Raw genomic sequence first — 18,099 nt, forward strand, 5'->3', positions numbered from 1 at the left:
ATAATTTCAGCCAGAAGTTTGCAACGCAGTGAAGGAGACGTTTCCGACCCTATAAAGTATATATATTCTTGATCAGCATCACTAGTAGAGTCGATCTAGCCATGTCCGTCTGTCCGTCCGTCTGTCCGTCTGTCCGTCCGTTTATATGCAAACTAGTCTCTCAGTTTTTAAGCTATCTGCATGAAACTTTCCCAAAAGTTGTCCTTCTATTGCAGGTATATAAGACGGAACGAGCCGGATCGGACGACTATAGCATATAGCTCCCATAGGAACAATCGTAAAAATAATTGAAAAAAATTATAACTTTGCTGTTTTTTAATTTTTTGTTTAGTTCTTTGACATATAGCAATGGTTAAATATTTCAGAATTATGGTTTAAATTTTATCAAAATCGGACGACTATATCATATAGCTCCCATACAAATAATAAAAATATATAAAAGAACTATCAAATAATTAATATAAAATAATAATTAATATAAAATAAGGTGAACCAAAATTAATAAAAATACAACAAAAATAAGACATTTTAGTTTAAAAATTCTTAGCCTGTTACTCTAAAGTAACCCAAATTCCGTTCCCAAGTGAAGACCTCCTTTCATGTCACACTAAAATCTGTCTTGGGTAATTAAACCACCTGGGACACACCTATTTAAAATACCGCGAGTCAGCGTGCTTGTCCAGCAGCAAGCTCATAAAGTGAAGCAAAGCAACAAGTACAAAGTCGATTTTAAATTGCGCTTAGCCAAGCAGCAGCAGTGTGCTTGACTAGCCAGGCCAGCAGCTGCCACTTTCTCCGAGGCCCGAAAGCGGGGTCAAGAAGTTTTCCCAACGATCGTTTCTGCAGTCAACGCTGGCAACTGGTTGCGCGAGCAATGGAAAAGTCTGCTCTCAAGTTTCCCCATGAGATTCGCGATGTGGATGAGTCCACAAATGCGGAGCTGTTAAAATACTTCCATGGTAAGATTGTAGGATTGTAGGATTCAGAAGTGCGGTCTTACCTCCCACCCCTTTTCCGTCCAGGCGAGCGGACTGGCTTTGTTCAGGTCGGATCTGAGGGATATTTCTTCCCGCACAAGTACAAGGAGGAGGCCGAGAGGTATTACAACTTTGAGGCTCGACCAGATGATGTCTGGATTGCCACGGTGCCAAGGTCGGGCACCACTTGGACGCAGGAGCTCATTTGGCTGGTGGCCAATGGCCTGGACTTTGACCAGGCCCAGCGACGACCGCTCACCGAACGCTTCCCATTCTTTGAGTAAGTACTTGCCCTGTAACTAATTAAATGGGCACTGAGGGCACTTCTATTTCCAGGTTTCCCTTGTTTGTGCATCCCAAGGTAAAGGAGGAGCTGCAGAACGAAAACCGTGACTCAGCTGAAGCCGTAGAGTTTCTTGAGAAGATTTCCCGACCGGGCTACGAGACGCTGAGGGAATTGCCAAGCTCCCAGCGACGCTTTATCAAAACCCATTTTCCTTTTTCTCTAATGCCGCCTAGTGTCTTGGAAAAAAGGTGCAAGGTTTGTTAACTTTAAAACCTAGTGATCTCATAACTTGGATCTTTGAGGTAGAGGTAAGACTATAAAATAAATATTTTACAGGTGATCTATGTGGTTCGCGATCCCAAAGATGTGGCAGTTTCCTATTACCATTTGAACAGGCTCTTCCGGACGCAGGGCTATGTGGGAGATTTCGAGCGTTACTGGCGCTACTTTCAAAGAGGATTAAGTAAGTGCACTTTTGATGTAGGCAGCTAGCATTGTGATAACCCTTCCTGGCAGATCCGTGGCTGCCCTACTATAGTCATGTGAAGGAGGCTCTCGAGCATGCCAAGCTGCCCAATGTGCTCTTCCTGCGCTACGAGGACATGCTGGTAGATCTGCCCGGCACAGTTCACAGCATAGCCAACTTCCTGGAGTGCCCGCTGAAGCCCGAGAACCTGGATAGGCTACTCGATCATCTGAGCATCAAGACTTTCCGCGAGAACAAGTCAGTAAATATGCACGAGATGGCTTCCGTAGGCATCCTCAACAAAGGAGAGGCAGGATTCGTGCGTAGTGGAGCCAAAACAGCGTGTCGGCCACAGAAGGAGTTCGTCGACAATCCTAAGCTTTTGAAGAGCGCGAACGAATGGGTGGAACAGAACGTAAAATGCTTCAAGACCATATAAAATACCTTACTTTGATGGCTATTTTTTACTGGTTTTTTTTGGTTTAAATTGAAACGGAACTAGACTATGACTAACGTATTTGCACTTTGAAACTATCCACACTAGCACTGGCGATCTGCTTGTGGACTTCGTTTACCTCCGCCTGGGTGAGGGTGCGCTCCATGTGGCGGTAAACGATGCGGAAGCAGACACTCGACTTCCCCGTCTTCGGATGCTTGAACTTGTCGACCAGGCTGATCTGCAAGAAGTTGGTAAGACCCATGGTTAGCTAAGTAAGGATTGGGATTGGGAACGTGACCCACCTGCTCCACCATATCACCGGCCACAGAGCGGACCAGATCGTAAAAGTCGTTGGGCGAGAAGCCGGCATCCACCTCCACATCGTCGGGAAGCCAGAAGGACAAGTCGTTCGTGCACTGCGGATAGTGGGATATGGGCTTGTAGGTGGGCAGATTTAGCAGGTCCTTTTCGCTGAACTGCGAAAGGAAGCCACTGTCGTTTGACCAGAAGAGCCGGATGTCGGGTATGTCGAACAGAACCATGGCCAGACGCTCCAGGCCAACTCCGAAGGCATAACCAATCGATTGGTGGACGCCAGATCTCTGCAGAATCTCGTGGCGCATGATGCCGCAGCCCAGGACCTCCAGCCAGTTGTCCTTGAAGTAGATCTCAAGTTCCCACGAGGGCTGGGTGAAGGGGAAATAGGTGTCCACCCATCGGTACTTTATGCGAGGACCAAACAAATCCTTCGTCAGGCCCACCAGCACGTGCTTCATTTCGTGTTCCATCAGCTTGACGGCCTCCAGGGTGTGGCAGGGCTGTTTGGTCTGGTCCATGAACTTGGAGGAGGGCAGGATAAGCTTGGGATCGGCCAGCGAGCCGGACCACGTCTCCTCGAACAGCTCCAGGCCGGGATTGCGCTCGAATAGCTTGTCTTTGGTGACCAGCCGCACGGCGTCCGCCTGGTGGAACACCGGATAGTGGGTGCTGTCGATTTCGTCCCGCCGATACACCTCCCCCACCACCAGGAAGTTGTCCAATCCCCCCGAGATCAGTTCTACCTGATGGGCAGTGGTGTGGGCCCGCAGCAGATGCTGCTGGTTGATGTAGTAGCAGTCGGACTTCTGGCGACTCACATGGTCAGCGGGTATCAGCAGGTTGTCAAAGTTCTGCTGCACAGTGACCACCGGACTGAGGTTGTCGTAGACGGAGAACAGCGGATTGCCCCTTTGGTTGCGGTACGCTCCGTAGAAGTAGTTAACGATGCGCTGGCGGATGATGGACAGCGGGTGGTCCGTCTGCAGGTGCTTGTTCGCTCCCAGATAGGAGAGAATCTTGGGCGTAACGTTCGTCCATCCATCGGTGGCGAACGTGCTCCCATTGACCTCCAGGTGTGGTTGGGCGGATGGCGACTTCTCCGGCGCCGCGCTGCTGGCCAGGCATCGGGTGGACTTCACCAAGTGCCGAGCTCCTTGCACTCGCAGTGTCAACAGCATCTTGGATGACTTTTATTAATTGGCTTCAATAAATTATTGCATTTTATGTTATGTTCGCAAAGTTATTGCCCAATTTTCAGAGTGACCAGAGTTTCGCACAAATATGTAAGCCAGCTTAGTGTGTATCGATAAATATATCTAGCAGCTATCGATAAAATATATTTAAATTGTTACTGGTTTTTGTACAATTTAAAATTTAATTAAATTTATCAGGAAATTGTGATTTCAAAACTACCAAAGTTAAGCGATTTAAAATCAATCTGTCTGGACATTTATTTTGTTTAATGCAGACCAAATTTTTAAATTTTTGAAAAAGAAAAAGCTACAAAATTAAAAAAACATAGCACAAAAAAATACTTTTGATAACTGTAAAGGATAAAGGTAGAGAGGACATGTCAAAGCAATGGTTTTTTGTCATTTTGGCACTCCACAAAATCGTCCTTTTGGGACAGTCGGTTTGGCTACTGAAGTCAAAATAATGTCACAAAGATAAGAAACATTACCTAAAACTGCAATGATTTTCAAAAAATTTGCACCAAAGCAGTTTTTGCTTGCTTATAAAATTTTTAAAAAATGGTATACATTTTCAATAAAAATCCAGTTAAAATTACAAGTTTTTTATTTCTTTTTCTACAAACATCAACAGATCTGTTGTTTACCTATGTCGTGTGTAATGACAGAGATACATGAATACAATGGACCCAACACAAAATTAAATTGTTAAAGCAATAGGTTGGGCTAAATTATTAAAGTTCCTTTTGAGATACATGCGTTGGTATGTTTTTCTTTGTTTGCATATCATATCATATGAAGGCTGTGGCTAAAATAAATCAGTTCTGGGTTAGACCAGGGGATAGCTGGCGGAGGAGGCGATGCCGCACTGGTTATCCTTGTTGCGCGTCATCTTAATGAAGCCCTTGTCGCCCCAAGATGTACCCCACGAGTTCTTCACCAGCCAGTAGTCCTCGCCAGACTCATCGGTGCCGAAGCCAACAGCCAGGACTCCATGGTCCAAGTTCTGGGCATCGCACTTGGGCTCGTTATAGACGCCCTCGGAGTAAAACTGGAATGATTCGTGGGAGGCATCAATGGCCACGGAAACGGGTCCAATGGTCGCCACAGCCTGGGCTAACTTCTCCTCATCACCCTGGGGTACATCGACGAATCCACGGTCGGTGGCTCCGATTGTGCCCATGTTGAAGTGGCAGGAATCATCGATTGCCTCGTAGGGATACGATTTCTCGGTGTCAATACCACCATTGTCCTTGATGTAGCGAAAAGCGTTATCCATGAGACCGCCGTTGCATCCGTTGTTGCCGTACTTGGCGGAGCAATCGACCAGATTCTGCTCGGACAGCGAGACCAGCACTCCCGATTTGCGGTAATGCTGACCCTCTAGGGCGCCCGTGCTGGAGAAGGCCCAGCAGCTGCCGCAGTGTCCCTGATCCTTGACGGCGGTAACGGCGCCCTTGATACGCCAGTCCACAGATTTGGGTAGGGTCACATGAGCCGGCGAAATGAAGGTAACGCCCTTGAAGCTCTCATCGATGGCGCTGGAACGAATTTATAAAAGAATTAGTACGCTATACTTGAGGGAAATTATTTCCTTCTACTCTCTTACCGCAGCTCCTTTTGCAGGGTGTAGTTGAAGCCGTTCATCAGCTGGCGGAATTCGTGGTGCAGCATATCGGCGTATTTGTTGACCGCCAATTTGAAGCTCACCTTCCCTTCGGCGAATCGCTGGTTGTGCTTAGCAATCTTGTGCTTGTTCTCATTGAAGATCTTAAGGCGGAAGCGTTCCTCGGTTTCATCCTGGTAGTTCTTGCGGTGCTCCAACTGCATATCAAAGAAAAATACTCTTTTAGATAGTGCACTCTTATCGAAGGTAAAGCTTATCAAAAAATGTTCATGTACTTGTTTCAAGATTAGACCAAACGAAAAGAACAGACGACAAACGGTTAAAATAATCAAGTCGGTACGTATTTATTCCTCTTTTGTTTGTAAAAAAAATAGATTTAAATCATTTGAATCGTTCATTTGTAAGGGAAATGGACCAAATGTTTTAATACAAACTTTTTTTTTACTACAAACGAAAACAAGTGATCCAAACTTCATAATTTAAAATCGATTATATAAAACTTTATGACTGAAAACTAATTTATTTCCGTCTAATCGGTCTGCTGCAGCAAACTAATTTTGCATCTAAATAATATAATAGTTATTTTCTACTCAAACTCCGGAAGCATACACAGTGATATAATCAAATCGCATAATAGCATAACATAACATTTTAGATATGAAAACATTAACAAAAATCTCGCTCGGAGAAGTAAATCTTTTACGTAAACCAGATTTATGGTCACGAAGGCAAAAGGTCTTAATCTTGAGATAACCTTATCATTGGCACGTCAACTTGGCGCGAGCAGATCGCTCTATTAGTTCGACCACAGTAGTAAGGTCTATAAATCTAACATGGGCATAAAAAATATTTTTAACGACTGCCCAACAACATGAACTTCGAAACGGTGTAAATGTTTCAGGTAGTAAACAATGAACTACACCGCAGGTAAGGGGGAAGGAATGAAATGCGTTGGTCCCCCGAATTAGAGACCTCCTCTCCGGATCGGGGTTGTTTTGTCCGACCCGCATATTGACACAGCACGGAAATAGCTCGAACACTAAACAAATGATAGCTATTTATAAAGAAAATTTGGATGGTCGGAGCAAGATGAAGACTGCGTTTCTATCCATTACATTCAGCAAATAATGCAAACATTTGAGGGGTGGGTTCAAAAAATCAACACAGCTTCTGCCTTGCTGATTTTATTACTGATTTATTTATCTGCTAAGTGCTATACGAGTTTATTTCAGTGTTTTGGAGGTGTTAAGTGGCTTGCTTTTCAACAAAATATATAAAGAAAATGCATGTACAATCAAATATCAAATATGTATCATTATTTATATACTTTACTAATCCCCAACTAAAATATTTTCTTAGTGGCTTTTGAGTGGCTCACCTCAAGTGTCACAAAGACAATGTTCTAGGGTACTCGGCACAATGAACTGAATAACCGTGGCGCTGTCATGTGAGAAACATGCATATGTAATAAGTTTGGACATCAAAGCGGACCAGCATCAGCAGAGCAACAATTGTCGCCCCTACTGGACCGGATGAAGTCCCTTGTCAACGGCTGGGTCGTATAATTGGCATAATTGGTTCGAATTCAAGACATGCATCCAAAAAAAAAAAAACCCACCCGATTCACTTGGGTGAGAATGAGAAGCCTTTTGAAAGCCGCCAGCCAGCACACTGACCTATTGATTTTCCTTGTAAACAGTTTGAGTTTTCGATATGGCATGATAAAATTCACACGTTTTATTATATACTTTTGTAGAAAATGAATGGCGAAATAGATTTAACAACTTAAAGGCCGTAATTAAATGCACGTGCGATCCAGGCACTCGACGTATACGTTTTTGTATTTCTATCTCTAGAGTAAGCAAATTTTTGCCTGGCATCCGGAGAACTTAGGAAACTTCGTTGCAGTTGTGAGCTTGGACGATGGGTGAGTATCAGAGAGCTATAGCTACTGCTAGTTAAGCTAGCGGTTAATCCTACAGTCGCTCCATCTCGATGGCACAGCTATCGTCCTCCTGATCCGTGGGTGCAATGGCCACTTCACTGGTGGCCGCATAGGATGGGTGTGGAACTGGTTGTTCCTCCTGATTCTTGTACTCTCGCCGCTTTCGCATGATGTAGGCGAAAACAAAGCCGTTTATCACCAGCATGGCCAGGACTATAATGGTGGGCCAAACCACATCCACGGATACATCGAGACTATTTGCACTGACATCGGTCATGGTTAGGGCTTGACAGTTTTATATAATTCCGCCGATATTAGGTTGGTTTTCTTGGATTTCGTAGCACGTTTTTACGATGACGCGCGTGCTTTTTCGAACTGCTGGGGGGCTGGCTCCTTTTATTTCTTTTCTCTCGAATTTCTATACAGTCTCTTCACTGCTGCTCGACTGTTCCGTTCGCTTGGAGCGTCGTTAGGGAAATAACAAAAATACAGCAGACCGCTTTCGGTGGTTGTCCGCTCACACACACACTCGGGCAAAGACGAGCCGAGTTACATACTCACTTCGTCGTATCACAAAACGAGAGCCAACCTACGTACGTAGGCAAACTATTTGGAGGAAGCGTACTCTATAAATTTCTTGTTTCTTATTTCTGATTTCTTTTTGCAGCGCGCGTATTATGGAACCGTTTAAAACGAACCGGTTTCCGAAACTCTTGATTTATAAGGATTTCAGGCAGGCAAGATATTCAAATATGTTTGCGCCAACCGGTTCGGGCGCAGCAAAAAAAATAATAAGATAAAGAAAGAGCAATACAAAAGTTTTTGCAACTCAGCCAAATTTTTCGCCGCTTGTTTATTTACGGCAGCCTATTTGTTTGTCCACTTGTCACTCGGAATTTGCGCTCTCGGAAACACCAGCAAAGTGCCAATTTGATAAGCCTCGCTGATCCGTCGCGCGTCATTTCCAAAACGCTCGCTCGACCTATTCTGTATCAAATATTTAATCATCTTTGGTTTCAGAATGTGCAGAAACTGAAACGCATAAATCTTGAATGTGGTGCTTATCAGTGCCACAATTGTACGCTGGTGACTTTTTCAGCTGTGCATTTGCAACCGACGACTTGAGCACTTTGAACTGCACACAGATAACAATTTATAGATTTGCGATTGTCCAAATTAGACTTTACCAGCAATGTCGGCCGGAAATGTAATTTGAATTGCGCGCCTTTTCTATGGGGAGCAAGGCATGGGCAGCACTGCTTCAGTAGTGTGACCAAAGGAGTCCGTTTTAATAACCTTGCAGAGGGCATTATAATTTCAGTCAGTAGTTCGCAACGGAGGGTCACATTTCCGATCCTATAAAGAATATATATTCTTGATCAGCACCACCAGACAATTTGATCTGGCCGCTTGAATGTCCGTCTGTTCGTCTTTCCGTACGCTTCTAGTCCCTCAGTTTTTAAGCTAATTTGACTAAACTTTTTAAAAAGACTTATTTTTGTTGCAGGTACATCCAAAATAAAAACTGAAAGTTTTAATACCGCCAGTATCAAATATATGTATTGATTCAATACTAAATAACTATACTTTTTACTTTAATTTCTATACCGATGAGTCTACGCTCTATTTTGATACTTTCGTGCTATTAATTTAATACGCATTTTATTGAGAAATTTTTCATACCTCATAATTTAAAGTTCATGTAACAATAGTTTAGTTTCTATGACAATTTTTGTTGGGTGTGGTATCTGTCGACTATCATATAGCCCCCAATAAAAAGCATCGAAAAAAAAAAAATAAAATATTTTACGGTTTTTATGTGAAGCAAATCGGAAAAATTGGTTTTTCTCCGGCTTGCCGAAGCTTTCTTGGTTTCTAGTTTTGTATTGTATCACACTGACAATCAACAAATAACAGACTTGGAACTTAAGACCAGTGGTTCTAAATTAAATTAAATTTAGTTAAAATTAACTAAATTAAAATACTTAGGAGTAAGGACTGAAAATGTACCCTTTATATGCAATGTAAATTTTTGAAACTAATAATTTTTAGATTAAATCATCCAAAAGCTCAATAAATGTACACATCTGTGAAAATGTTTTGTTAAACGTTGATGGTCTATGAACCGAACAAATTACATCGTTTAAGTAAAATAAATTATCTTATAATTATTTCACATTATTCAATAATTCCAAGCGTTTCCAACGGATAGACTGTGTGGACAGAGGGAGCTTTATATTAACTGTTTCTAAAATACTGAAAAATGAATTAAGATTTTAATAATGCCAACTTAAGAAAAAATCAATACATTTAAGATAAAGATTGATTTCTAAATTTTAAGTTTTGATTCAGTCCAAATTTTATATGAACACTCTTAATCAATTTAAAGGAAATTTGTTTAAAAACAATTCGTTTTACGGCCTGTCCATAGCTGTAAGTTTTTCACTCGTAAACTGTTGTCTTTGATCAAATAAATACTGACACTACATGTTGAATGAGTAGTTTTTTCTAAAGCCTTGAAAACATTAAAATTTGCAAATTTAAAAACCATTTTATGTGATTAAAAAAAGCGATTTAATTTTGTTTATGTTACAATAAAGCTCGAAAAGATTGTAATAGTAATTTAACAACAAGTTCGACTTCATTGTCTCTAATATCATTCTTAATTCAATTTATTGAGAGTTGACACGTAAGACATTCTTTAAAACTTATATAAAATACTAAAAATATTTTTCGGAAACCAATTGACGTTTCCCAAAAAATTTATATCAAAATTATTTTTATAACCATTTTTGAAAATATGTTTTTTTGTTATGGTTGTACTTCCATTAGAATTGTTTAAACAACAACCCTAAGATTAAAAATGATGTGTCACTATTTTTTGGGGAAATTTTTAATTTTGCAATGTATGGACGGAAATATATTGGGAAGAACTTATCTTTAATGAGGGTGGTATTTTAAGCAATAACACAAGTGTAATTCACGTATATGTTTATTCAGCGACTTTTATCACATGAGATCTACACAGCTAATTATACGCCCCCATTTGCATTTAATGACGCTTGACACGGAATAACTAATAACTATACAACACAGTCCAAGAAATAAGCACGACCTCATACTCCTGCTGATAGGGAATGGATGACACTAGGGGTACATTCAACTAATTTTCAGAAAATAACATTGATAAGCAGACACAATTACGACAAAGGATGATTTGCCTAATCAATGAAACAATGGCTTCATGCAATAAAATAAACACTGCAGAAGGGGCAAAAATCGAAGTCGGCATAAACCACATGACAATTAGGAAACATTTGCTTGCAAAAATGGTACAAATGTCCAGCTTATCAGTGGACCAGTTCGAGTCTTGCACGGCTTATCAGCGGGACTGACCCGCAACGGAACAAAAGTGGGCGACGACTTGATTGTCCGTCGTTCCGTCTGATGTTTACGGCTAAGCCTGGTCGCTGGTCATGTGAGCCTGCATGTGACTGAATCGCCTAGACTTCTGGACTTATCTGGACGCTTTTTGATGCAGCCGCGCAGCAGTACATTCACATTCACTCGTGATTCACAAACGGAAGAATGAGCATGCAGTCCCTGTCCAACTATGCAAACAAGGTCTGCGCAAGACAAAGGCCCAAACATAATGCATTAGTCATTGCTAGCCTTTGTCACCGGAGAACACTTGTTGCACTCCGATTTCCTGGGGTGACAATTTAATGAAAGCCATTGAAAATACACGAAAAACTCACCTTGAAAGTGTGCCATTCCTCCTTAATCACATCGGCGAAGGAAACGGCCTGTGCCACCGCCAGCAGGGCCAAAAGCGGCAGTAAAACAGCTGTGCGCATTTTGAGTCGGAGAGTCTGTAAGAAAGCACACCATTAGTAAGCCAACTATGCGAATTACCAGTCACGTGAAGCTTCACCAGTCATAAACCTGATTTCTTGTTTGTACATATTGGATATTGTACATATAACAGCACTTATAATTGTATAAGTCAACATTCAGAATTACGATTAATTAATAAAATCATTGGGAATCGGAAGGTTTTATATTGTCTTGATTTTAATGAGAAAATAAACTTAATCATATTAAATATATTGGACAAAGTTAAATCTTTGTTTTTGGATTTATAAATATGGTTAAATTGTGAAGCATTTATGTTCTGCACTTATTTAAGACGCACGTAACATTTTGATAAATTTTTCACACAACAAATTGTAAAAGTGCATACAAATTAGTTTATATCAAACATTTTAACTATACATACAAAAGTATATTAAATAAATAAATAAAATTTGTATTATTGCTACTATGATTTTATAAACTTTCTTCGTTTTTTAGAAGCTGTACCAAATTGTTTATGTTTATTGGTGCTTAAATCAATTTTTTGGCTTATATCGGAGTTTGCTTTGTGATAATTTTTAGTTTGTTGTTTTCGAAGTCGAAAGGAACGTTATCTTATCGGCCATTCCACTTTCATATTGCTTCGCATTGCTTTTTAATAGGTCTGCCATTTTGGTCCGATTTATATTTCTACTGTATTGTTTTTGCGTCTTTTTCGAGAAACGAGACACGAATTCAATAATACAATTGCCTAATTATTTATTTTTTGCCTTTAGTTTGTAAAGAGTTCAAGGGCGAAAACGGGTTTTCAAATTCAAGGTGATTCATCTACAAGGGGAATAACAGGTGAGGTAAAGCTAACAAAGACTAGAAAATGGGTCAACACTCTGCGGAAGGCAGATAATCGTTTAAAAAGGGCAGTAAAATCTAAACAAAGAAGCGCAACAGACGATAAGGAAGGGGAATAATAGAATACGGAACAGATAAAGATGCCGACCGTTGATATGAATTACAGTTAAAGTGTAAGTAAATCGAGACAAAGGCATGACGCAATAAGATGCAACTTTTCAAGCGGCTATTAACTATATTTATATTTAACTGACGTTAATACAGGGCATATTGTTTTAATTTCTAGCTGGACAATTTTCACTTACCACTCGAAACTGCGTCGCAGAAAATGCAGAATGTTCGCAGAATTTACCACTGTTGTTGCACTTTTTATATGGTTGAAACTACACTAAAGCGCAAAGCTTCCAATTGTATTTGTTAAGTCGCAATTTAATGTCTAATCACGAAGACAACTCGATGTTTAATAAAATTCCGCGGATATTGTTGCTCGAAAGAAATCTTTGCCAATGTGACCAGCCACAGACTTATGGGAATTCTAGAAAATACCACTGGCAGTCGGCTGTGGGGCAGTGTTGAAGTTTTGGCCTCAAAACCGCTAGTCTGTGTAGTACTTTTCACGCTACTTCGAGTATTCCACGCTGTTGCGAGTCGTAGACTGTAAATTCGGTTGTGATTCATTATTTAGATGATTTTTAAATTTTTGAATATTTCGGAGATGGGGATGCATTTTGGCCAAGTCTGCGGATTTAAGCAAAAAATGCAATTAAATGAACAACTGCCACTCGATTTGGACTTTCATTTGACCTGCGAGGCAAAAAGCTGATCGACTTACAATAAGCGCGGAAAAGCACTCAAAACCAGCAGAAATTAATGGATCGGGTGGTCAAAATAGGTCAACATCAGTGGATAAACTATTAGCAGGCAAAAACTTTCCACTTGCAAATGTCAAAATTGTATTTAGATTTGCGTTTATATCAATTTTGTTGGCGGGTAAGTGCAGACATTGGCGTATTAAAACGCATTAATTAAAAATTAAAATATATGCGAAAACTAAATGGGCGTATTGAGCAGAACAACATGATCACTGATATATCAGTAATCAATGATCAAGTTTGTTCTGCTGTACGCCTATGATACATTACGCAATAATTAATTAATGTTAGCTTGTTTTGTTTGGTTTTTATTCTTGTTTTGTTTACATTCTAATTTTTCTGTTTATTCTTATTGATAGAGACTAGCAGATATATATGTATCATGTATCAATAAAAGGAAACGTTCTAATTATTCGCAAAATCCTTCCTCTTTTTTAAAAACTGTGGTGGTCTCCTTTGAGAATTTTTGGAGAGATAGATTTATTTATTAGGGAGTAGTGGCCACCATATCATCCATCATCGGCAAACAGCAGTGGATAAATCATAAGTAGGGGAAAAAATTTCCATTTGCTTATTTCAAAATTATATAAAGTTTTGCGTTGATAATCCTTGGCGGGAAAATTCAATGTTATGTTCTTTTTCTCTTCTTTTAAGGTCTGTTTACTTCTCATAGACCGATCAGCTGCATTTGCGACAGCGCCTGTAAAATGGGTCTCTAAAATTCTTTCGATCGGCTGAGTCCAGATAATTTAAAATGTGTTCGTTTTTTTCAAACTAAAGAACAGCTGTTCACAGCCCCAATGTGGACACAGCAAATCAATACGAAACTCTAGCCAGTGTAGAGAGCACATAAAATTCCGCAAGTATTTTTGTAAATTTTACTTCTTTTTTTACCTGATTAGAACTCTTCTTTATTACCAATTTGTCAAGAGCTGTGGAAGAACTACATTTTTACGTTCTTTCTACAGGGGCCTGTGTAAATTGGTCGCAACACCCCTTTAAAGCGAATGTGTAAAGACTGTTTTAGTGTGGATATGCTATAATATTTAAATGGTACTTGCCGACTCTAAGTCGACCAGTGCTGCAAAACACAAATGGAGACTTATCTTTGAGAAAAGGTATTTGAGGGGTCACACTGATTGCAAAAGAAGAAGACAAAAATTGCTCGTCATTCGCAGTAGGCAGTTTGTTGAATATTTATAAAACTACAATTTCAACACATAATATATCCCGTAAGTGTTGCCGAACATGCCTACCGCTTGCAAATTAAATAAGTTATAAACTGAAAAAATGGCATAATTTCGACATACCCATCATCCAATCTCCGCCAGCTCTCAAGAAGCTCCCGCATCATGTTCGGCCGACAAAGTGGACTGGGCAGTTCCAGCAACAGCAGCAACCTGGTGGAGTTCCGCGCAGGTCGCATGAACATGGTTGGCAAAATGGTTCACCCGGATTCACGGAAGGGCCTGGTCTATATGACCCAAAGCGACGATGGCCTGATGCACTTCTGCTGGAAGGATCGCACCTCCGGAAAGGTGGAGGACGACCTCATCGTCTTTCCCGACGACTTCGAGTACAAGCGTGTGGATCAGTGCAAGACGGGCCGCGTCTATGTGCTTAAGTTTAAGTCCTCGACCCGCCGGATGTTCTTCTGGATGCAGGAGCCCAAGACGGACAAGGACGACGAGCACTGCCGCCGCATCAACGAGCTGCTGAACAACCCACCTTCCGCCCACCAGCGCGGCGGCGGAGGCAGCAACGACGGCGACCTGCAGTACATGCTCAACAACATGTCGCAGCAGCAGCTGATGCAGCTCTTCGGCGGCGTCGGCCAGATGGGCGGTCTCAGCTCGCTGCTGGGCCAAATGAAGTAAGTAATCATGTCCTGACGTTTGCCGGACGGCAATAATATTACACTATTTATCAGGGTTCGTAAAAAAACACACAAAGTGCCAAACATAAGTTTCATACTCGAAATTTTCGATACACACAGCATACTATTCCACCCGTGCTAAACATCTCTAATACGAAATGTGGAGTATTTTATTTTCAAATAATTCTAAGTATAAAACATCGTTTACTTTACGAAACACACAAAATCTCAAGTACTTTATTATTTTCGATTTCGTGCATTATTTACAAAAGGCATACACAAAAAGTATACATTTCACTACATTCCAGTACATATAACATATAGTTCTGTACATGAATGTTATTTGAAATGAAAGAAAAAACGGCCAAGTTCAATAAGTAATTCTCAATAAGCGTTAAGAATTCGCGATCTACACTTAAATTTTAAGTTTTTATGAAAAAGATTGACATAATTTAAGAAAATATCATTTCTTTTTGAAGCTAGCCCTCCATGTCCTAATTGTTCAACGTTTCCCCAACTTATGAAATCTAAAACAAACAGTGTGATTAAATTTTTAGTCCTTTTTTTATGTAGTATTTATTGCTTATTAATTGCATTTTTACTTTGTTAAGTTTAACAATTAATAGGCTTGTTTTAAGTTTAGTGTAAACATACGGCAACGCACTAATTGACACTTGAGTTGTTGGAACAGACATCGCTACCTGGGCTTCTTTATATTTTCCTTATTTTCTATCATGGCTATGGTTTGCTTAAAATCATTTTCGGACTTGTTAGGTGCAACAGTGGGCTTTTTAAAGGATCGCCTAGCTTTGGATCCATTAATCTCATATGCGATGGATTTGTGAATTATTTTTATTGACTTTTACAAGTCGCTTTTTGCATAGCAAGCATGACACAATGCCACTTTCCTCTTCCGCCACAGCCAGAGACTCGATGTTAAGCTTGGATGGCAAAAAATGTTCTAACAACTTCGTTATTTCTTAAAAACAGAAAACACTCGGAATACTCTGAGTTGGAAAAAATTGGGTACCTAGCTCAACGACCTGTTCTTTTAAAATTTGTTGATAACATTAATGACGGATTTTTTCACAGTCCAAAAAAACTTTGTTTTCATGTTTATATAATGAAAATATATATTTTGTACACATTTTTTCCTAACAAGTAAAGTGCACGATGATTTATACTTTGAAGGGCTTTACGTTTATTTTTATTTGAAAACAAAATATTCCACATTTCGTATTAGACATGTTTAGCACAGATGGAATAGTATACTGTGTGTGTAAAATGTTCATGTTCGAAACATTTGTACTGATTTACGAAGACTGCTATTTATATCAACGCATAGAAGAAGTTTAGAGATACCTATTTTATACCCTTGCAGACGGTTTTTAAGGTTTGTAACGCAGTGAAGGAGACGTTTCCGACCCCATAATGTAAATATATTCTTGATGAGTATCAATAGGGGAGTCGATATAGCCATGTCCGGCTGTCCGTTCCTCTGACTGGCTGTCTGTTTCAATACCTTTTGCGAGCTCAGTTTAAAAGCTGGTTTTATCAAAATTTTGAATTTTGATAGATTTTCTTTTATAGTTATCCCTTTTCATTTTGAAGATAAAATGATTATATCAACTGGATAACATTGAGAGGTACTCAATGTAAGGATTTTTTGTTTCTTTTGTATTAAGTTACTCTTTATTTTGAGCAGCTTACGTTATTTTTTGACCTCCTCGATCATGCAAAGGATTAAGAATAAGATGCGGTTTCTTTCTGATAAAGAATTAACAGAACTGCGAGGACATTGGAATAAATATTTTCTAGCTTTTATTGAGTATTTTAAGGTGCAATTATATTCATTCTGGTTCCTACTAAAGCCCGATTTCTTATTTTGCAGTTCCCGTACGCCCTCGTCGCGCAACACCGTGTCGGGTGGTAGCGGTGGGTCGGCTTTGCAGACGCCCGAAAACGTCAGTGTCCCTCGCACCCCGACTGCTCCTTCCAAAACGGGAAGCAGCCGCAGCAGCAGCAATGTGAACTCGCAGGCCGGCGAGGCTGCCGGCAGCGCCGGCTCCTCCGTTGATGCGGATGCCTCCGGTAAGAACTCAACCACATCGACCACAACGGCGTCAGAATCGACCAGAGCCTATGCCAATCCATTCCAAGCCTACTTATCCAATCTCTCCCCCGAACATGGCGCAGGACGATCCCTGAACATTGACCTTTCGGCATCGCTGTCCGGCTCCGAGGCCATCAATCAGATCATCGCTGATCCGGAGCTCGTCAAGTCGCTGATCGTGCACCTGCCGGAGTCGGAGGATGCGGACGAGGATCGCAAGCAGCAGATCAAAGACCACATCACCTCCCCGCAGTTCCAGCAGGCCCTGGCACAGTTCTCCAATAACCTGCAGTCGGCCCAACTGGGACCGGTGATCAAGCAATTCGAGCTATCCAACGAAGCGGTGGCTGCAGCCTACTCTGGCAACCTGGAGGACTTTGTTCGCGCTTTGGAAAAGAGCCTGCCTGCCGGAGCCACCATGGGCAGCGAACCGTCGGCCAGCGAGAAGAAGGGTGATGCCGAAACCCCCACTTCAGTGGCCCGCGATGAGAACACCGATCCCGCTGCTGAGAAGCAGGAGGAAAAGCAGAAATAGCTTGCAATCGTGCCACAACAATAATTAGAATGCGTTCGAAAGCATATATTTTCCAGTTTATAAGTTTATTTTTCGATTCTGAATATATATCCAAAGGAGCTACAAATAAATTTGTCTGTTGTGAAATACATTATAATTGGTATCAGAAAATTAAAGTCCAATTTTTATCCCCTTACTCGTAAGAAAATGGAAAATTGTATTTGTTGAAAAGTATATAACAGGTAACAGAAAGCGTTTCCAACCCTAGATATACATATATATATCCACAAATCACGAAAGTTTTTGGACAGTTATAAAATCTGTATATGTTTAAACGGTTTAAATATCTATCGGCACCAAACACGACTATTATTTTAGAAGTTGTGAGCATTAAAGTACATTTTTGGGCAGATAGTGCCACCTTAAACCCAATTAATTTCAGAAAGCATATTTATTTTGACACTAGTTATCTGAGCAACGTGTTTCTTATAGTCGGGACTCTCGACATCAGCTATCCTTCTTGTCTAAGTTTTATTTTGACAAAAACGTTTGCTTAGCAAGTTTTTTTAATTAATTTAATTTAAAAATTTTCATTTTTACTTAAAAATAAATAATAATAATAACTAATGTTGTCGCCGACATATTTTTTTATAGCATCGGATAAAAAGTTACTAGATTCAAGGCTTTTAACCTCAAATTTTTCAATATCACTTTCTTTAAAAAAAATTGTTTTTCTTAGTTAAGCCGTATTTGTGTAAATTGTATACCTTTT

The 18,099-nt window shown here is 40.4% G+C and overlaps 5 protein-coding genes across 6 annotated transcripts; 2 read left to right on the forward strand and 3 right to left on the reverse strand.

Annotated features, from left to right (window-relative positions):
- The first annotated feature begins 796 nt into the window (after window positions 1-796).
- LOC108147597 (sulfotransferase 1C4) lies at window positions 797-2,189 on the forward strand. Its single transcript, XM_017274237.2, has 5 exons — window positions 797-959; window positions 1,023-1,257; window positions 1,314-1,518; window positions 1,600-1,726; window positions 1,780-2,189. The coding sequence occupies exons 1-5, from the start codon at window positions 875-877 to the stop codon at window positions 2,166-2,168; spliced, it is 1,041 nt and encodes a 346-aa protein (XP_017129726.1). The 5' UTR covers window positions 797-874; the 3' UTR covers window positions 2,169-2,189.
- LOC108147595 (probable phenylalanine--tRNA ligase, mitochondrial) lies at window positions 2,171-3,766 on the reverse strand. The gene is made up of 2 exons (XM_017274236.2): window positions 2,471-3,766; window positions 2,171-2,406 (listed from the first exon to the last, which is right to left on the reverse strand). The coding sequence occupies exons 1-2, from the start codon at window positions 3,662-3,664 to the stop codon at window positions 2,239-2,241; spliced, it is 1,362 nt and encodes a 453-aa protein (XP_017129725.1). The 5' UTR covers window positions 3,665-3,766; the 3' UTR covers window positions 2,171-2,238.
- Window positions 3,767-4,265: 499 nt separating this feature from the next.
- On the reverse strand, window positions 4,266-12,439 carry LOC108147588 (cathepsin L). Its single transcript, XM_017274227.2, has 4 exons — window positions 12,258-12,439; window positions 11,007-11,120; window positions 5,286-5,500; window positions 4,266-5,217 (listed from the first exon to the last, which is right to left on the reverse strand). Exons 2-4 carry the CDS (start codon window positions 11,103-11,105, stop codon window positions 4,506-4,508), a joined length of 1,026 nt encoding a protein of 341 aa, XP_017129716.1. The 5' UTR covers window positions 11,106-11,120; window positions 12,258-12,439; the 3' UTR covers window positions 4,266-4,505.
- LOC108147589 lies at window positions 7,009-8,685 on the reverse strand. The gene has a single exon (XM_017274228.2). The coding sequence runs from the start codon at window positions 7,523-7,525 to the stop codon at window positions 7,280-7,282; it is 246 nt and encodes an 81-aa protein (XP_017129717.1). The 5' UTR covers window positions 7,526-8,685; the 3' UTR covers window positions 7,009-7,279.
- Window positions 12,440-13,952: 1,513 nt separating the features above from the next.
- Window positions 13,953-17,523, forward strand: LOC108147598 (proteasomal ubiquitin receptor ADRM1 homolog). Of its 2 annotated transcripts, XM_041707278.1 has the most exons (4): window positions 13,953-14,056; window positions 14,156-14,697; window positions 16,592-16,791; window positions 16,897-17,523. In XM_041707278.1, exons 2-4 carry the CDS (start codon window positions 14,177-14,179, stop codon window positions 17,346-17,348), a joined length of 1,173 nt encoding a protein of 390 aa, XP_041563212.1. In that variant the 5' UTR covers window positions 13,953-14,056; window positions 14,156-14,176; the 3' UTR covers window positions 17,349-17,523. The 2 variants fall into 2 exon arrangements, with proteins under 2 accessions (XP_041563212.1, XP_017129728.1); XM_017274239.2 differs by having other exon boundaries at window positions 16,592-17,523.
- Window positions 17,524-18,099: the final 576 nt, after the last annotated feature.

This window comes from Drosophila elegans, unplaced genomic scaffold, assembly GCF_018152505.1.
Source record: "Drosophila elegans isolate 14027-0461.03 unplaced genomic scaffold, ASM1815250v1 contig_133, whole genome shotgun sequence".
Lineage (NCBI taxonomy): Eukaryota > Metazoa > Arthropoda > Insecta > Diptera > Drosophilidae > Drosophila > Drosophila elegans.

Excerpts from the sequence above, each read along its gene's own strand:
- LOC108147597 (XM_017274237.2), top strand. The coding sequence starts at position 875 with ATGGAAAAGTCTGCTCTCAAGTTTCCCCATGAGATTCGCGATGTGGAT. Across the intron at positions 960-1,022 it reads GCTGTTAAAATACTTCCATG|GCGAGCGGACTGGCTTTGTT; the intron begins GTAAGATTGTAG and ends TTTTCCGTCCAG. Across the intron at positions 1,727-1,779 it reads CTACTTTCAAAGAGGATTAA|ATCCGTGGCTGCCCTACTAT; the intron begins GTAAGTGCACTT and ends CCTTCCTGGCAG.
- LOC108147598 (XM_017274239.2), top strand. The coding sequence starts at position 14,177 with ATGTTCGGCCGACAAAGTGGACTGGGCAGTTCCAGCAACAGCAGCAAC. Across the intron at positions 14,698-16,591 it reads TCGCTGCTGGGCCAAATGAA|TTCCCGTACGCCCTCGTCGC; the intron begins GTAAGTAATCAT and ends CTTATTTTGCAG.
- LOC108147588 (XM_017274227.2), bottom strand. The coding sequence starts at position 11,105 with ATGCGCACAGCTGTTTTACTGCCGCTTTTGGCCCTGCTGGCGGTGGCA. Across the intron at positions 5,501-11,006 it reads AGGAATGGCACACTTTCAAG|TTGGAGCACCGCAAGAACTA; the intron begins GTGAGTTTTTCG and ends TTTGATATGCAG. Across the intron at positions 5,218-5,285 it reads ACCCTGCAAAAGGAGCTGCG|CGCCATCGATGAGAGCTTCA; the intron begins GTAAGAGAGTAG and ends AATTCGTTCCAG.
- LOC108147589 (XM_017274228.2), bottom strand. The coding sequence starts at position 7,525 with ATGACCGATGTCAGTGCAAATAGTCTCGATGTATCCGTGGATGTGGTT.
- LOC108147595 (XM_017274236.2), bottom strand. The coding sequence starts at position 3,664 with ATGCTGTTGACACTGCGAGTGCAAGGAGCTCGGCACTTGGTGAAGTCC. Across the intron at positions 2,407-2,470 it reads CCGGTGATATGGTGGAGCAG|ATCAGCCTGGTCGACAAGTT; the intron begins GTGGGTCACGTT and ends AACTTCTTGCAG.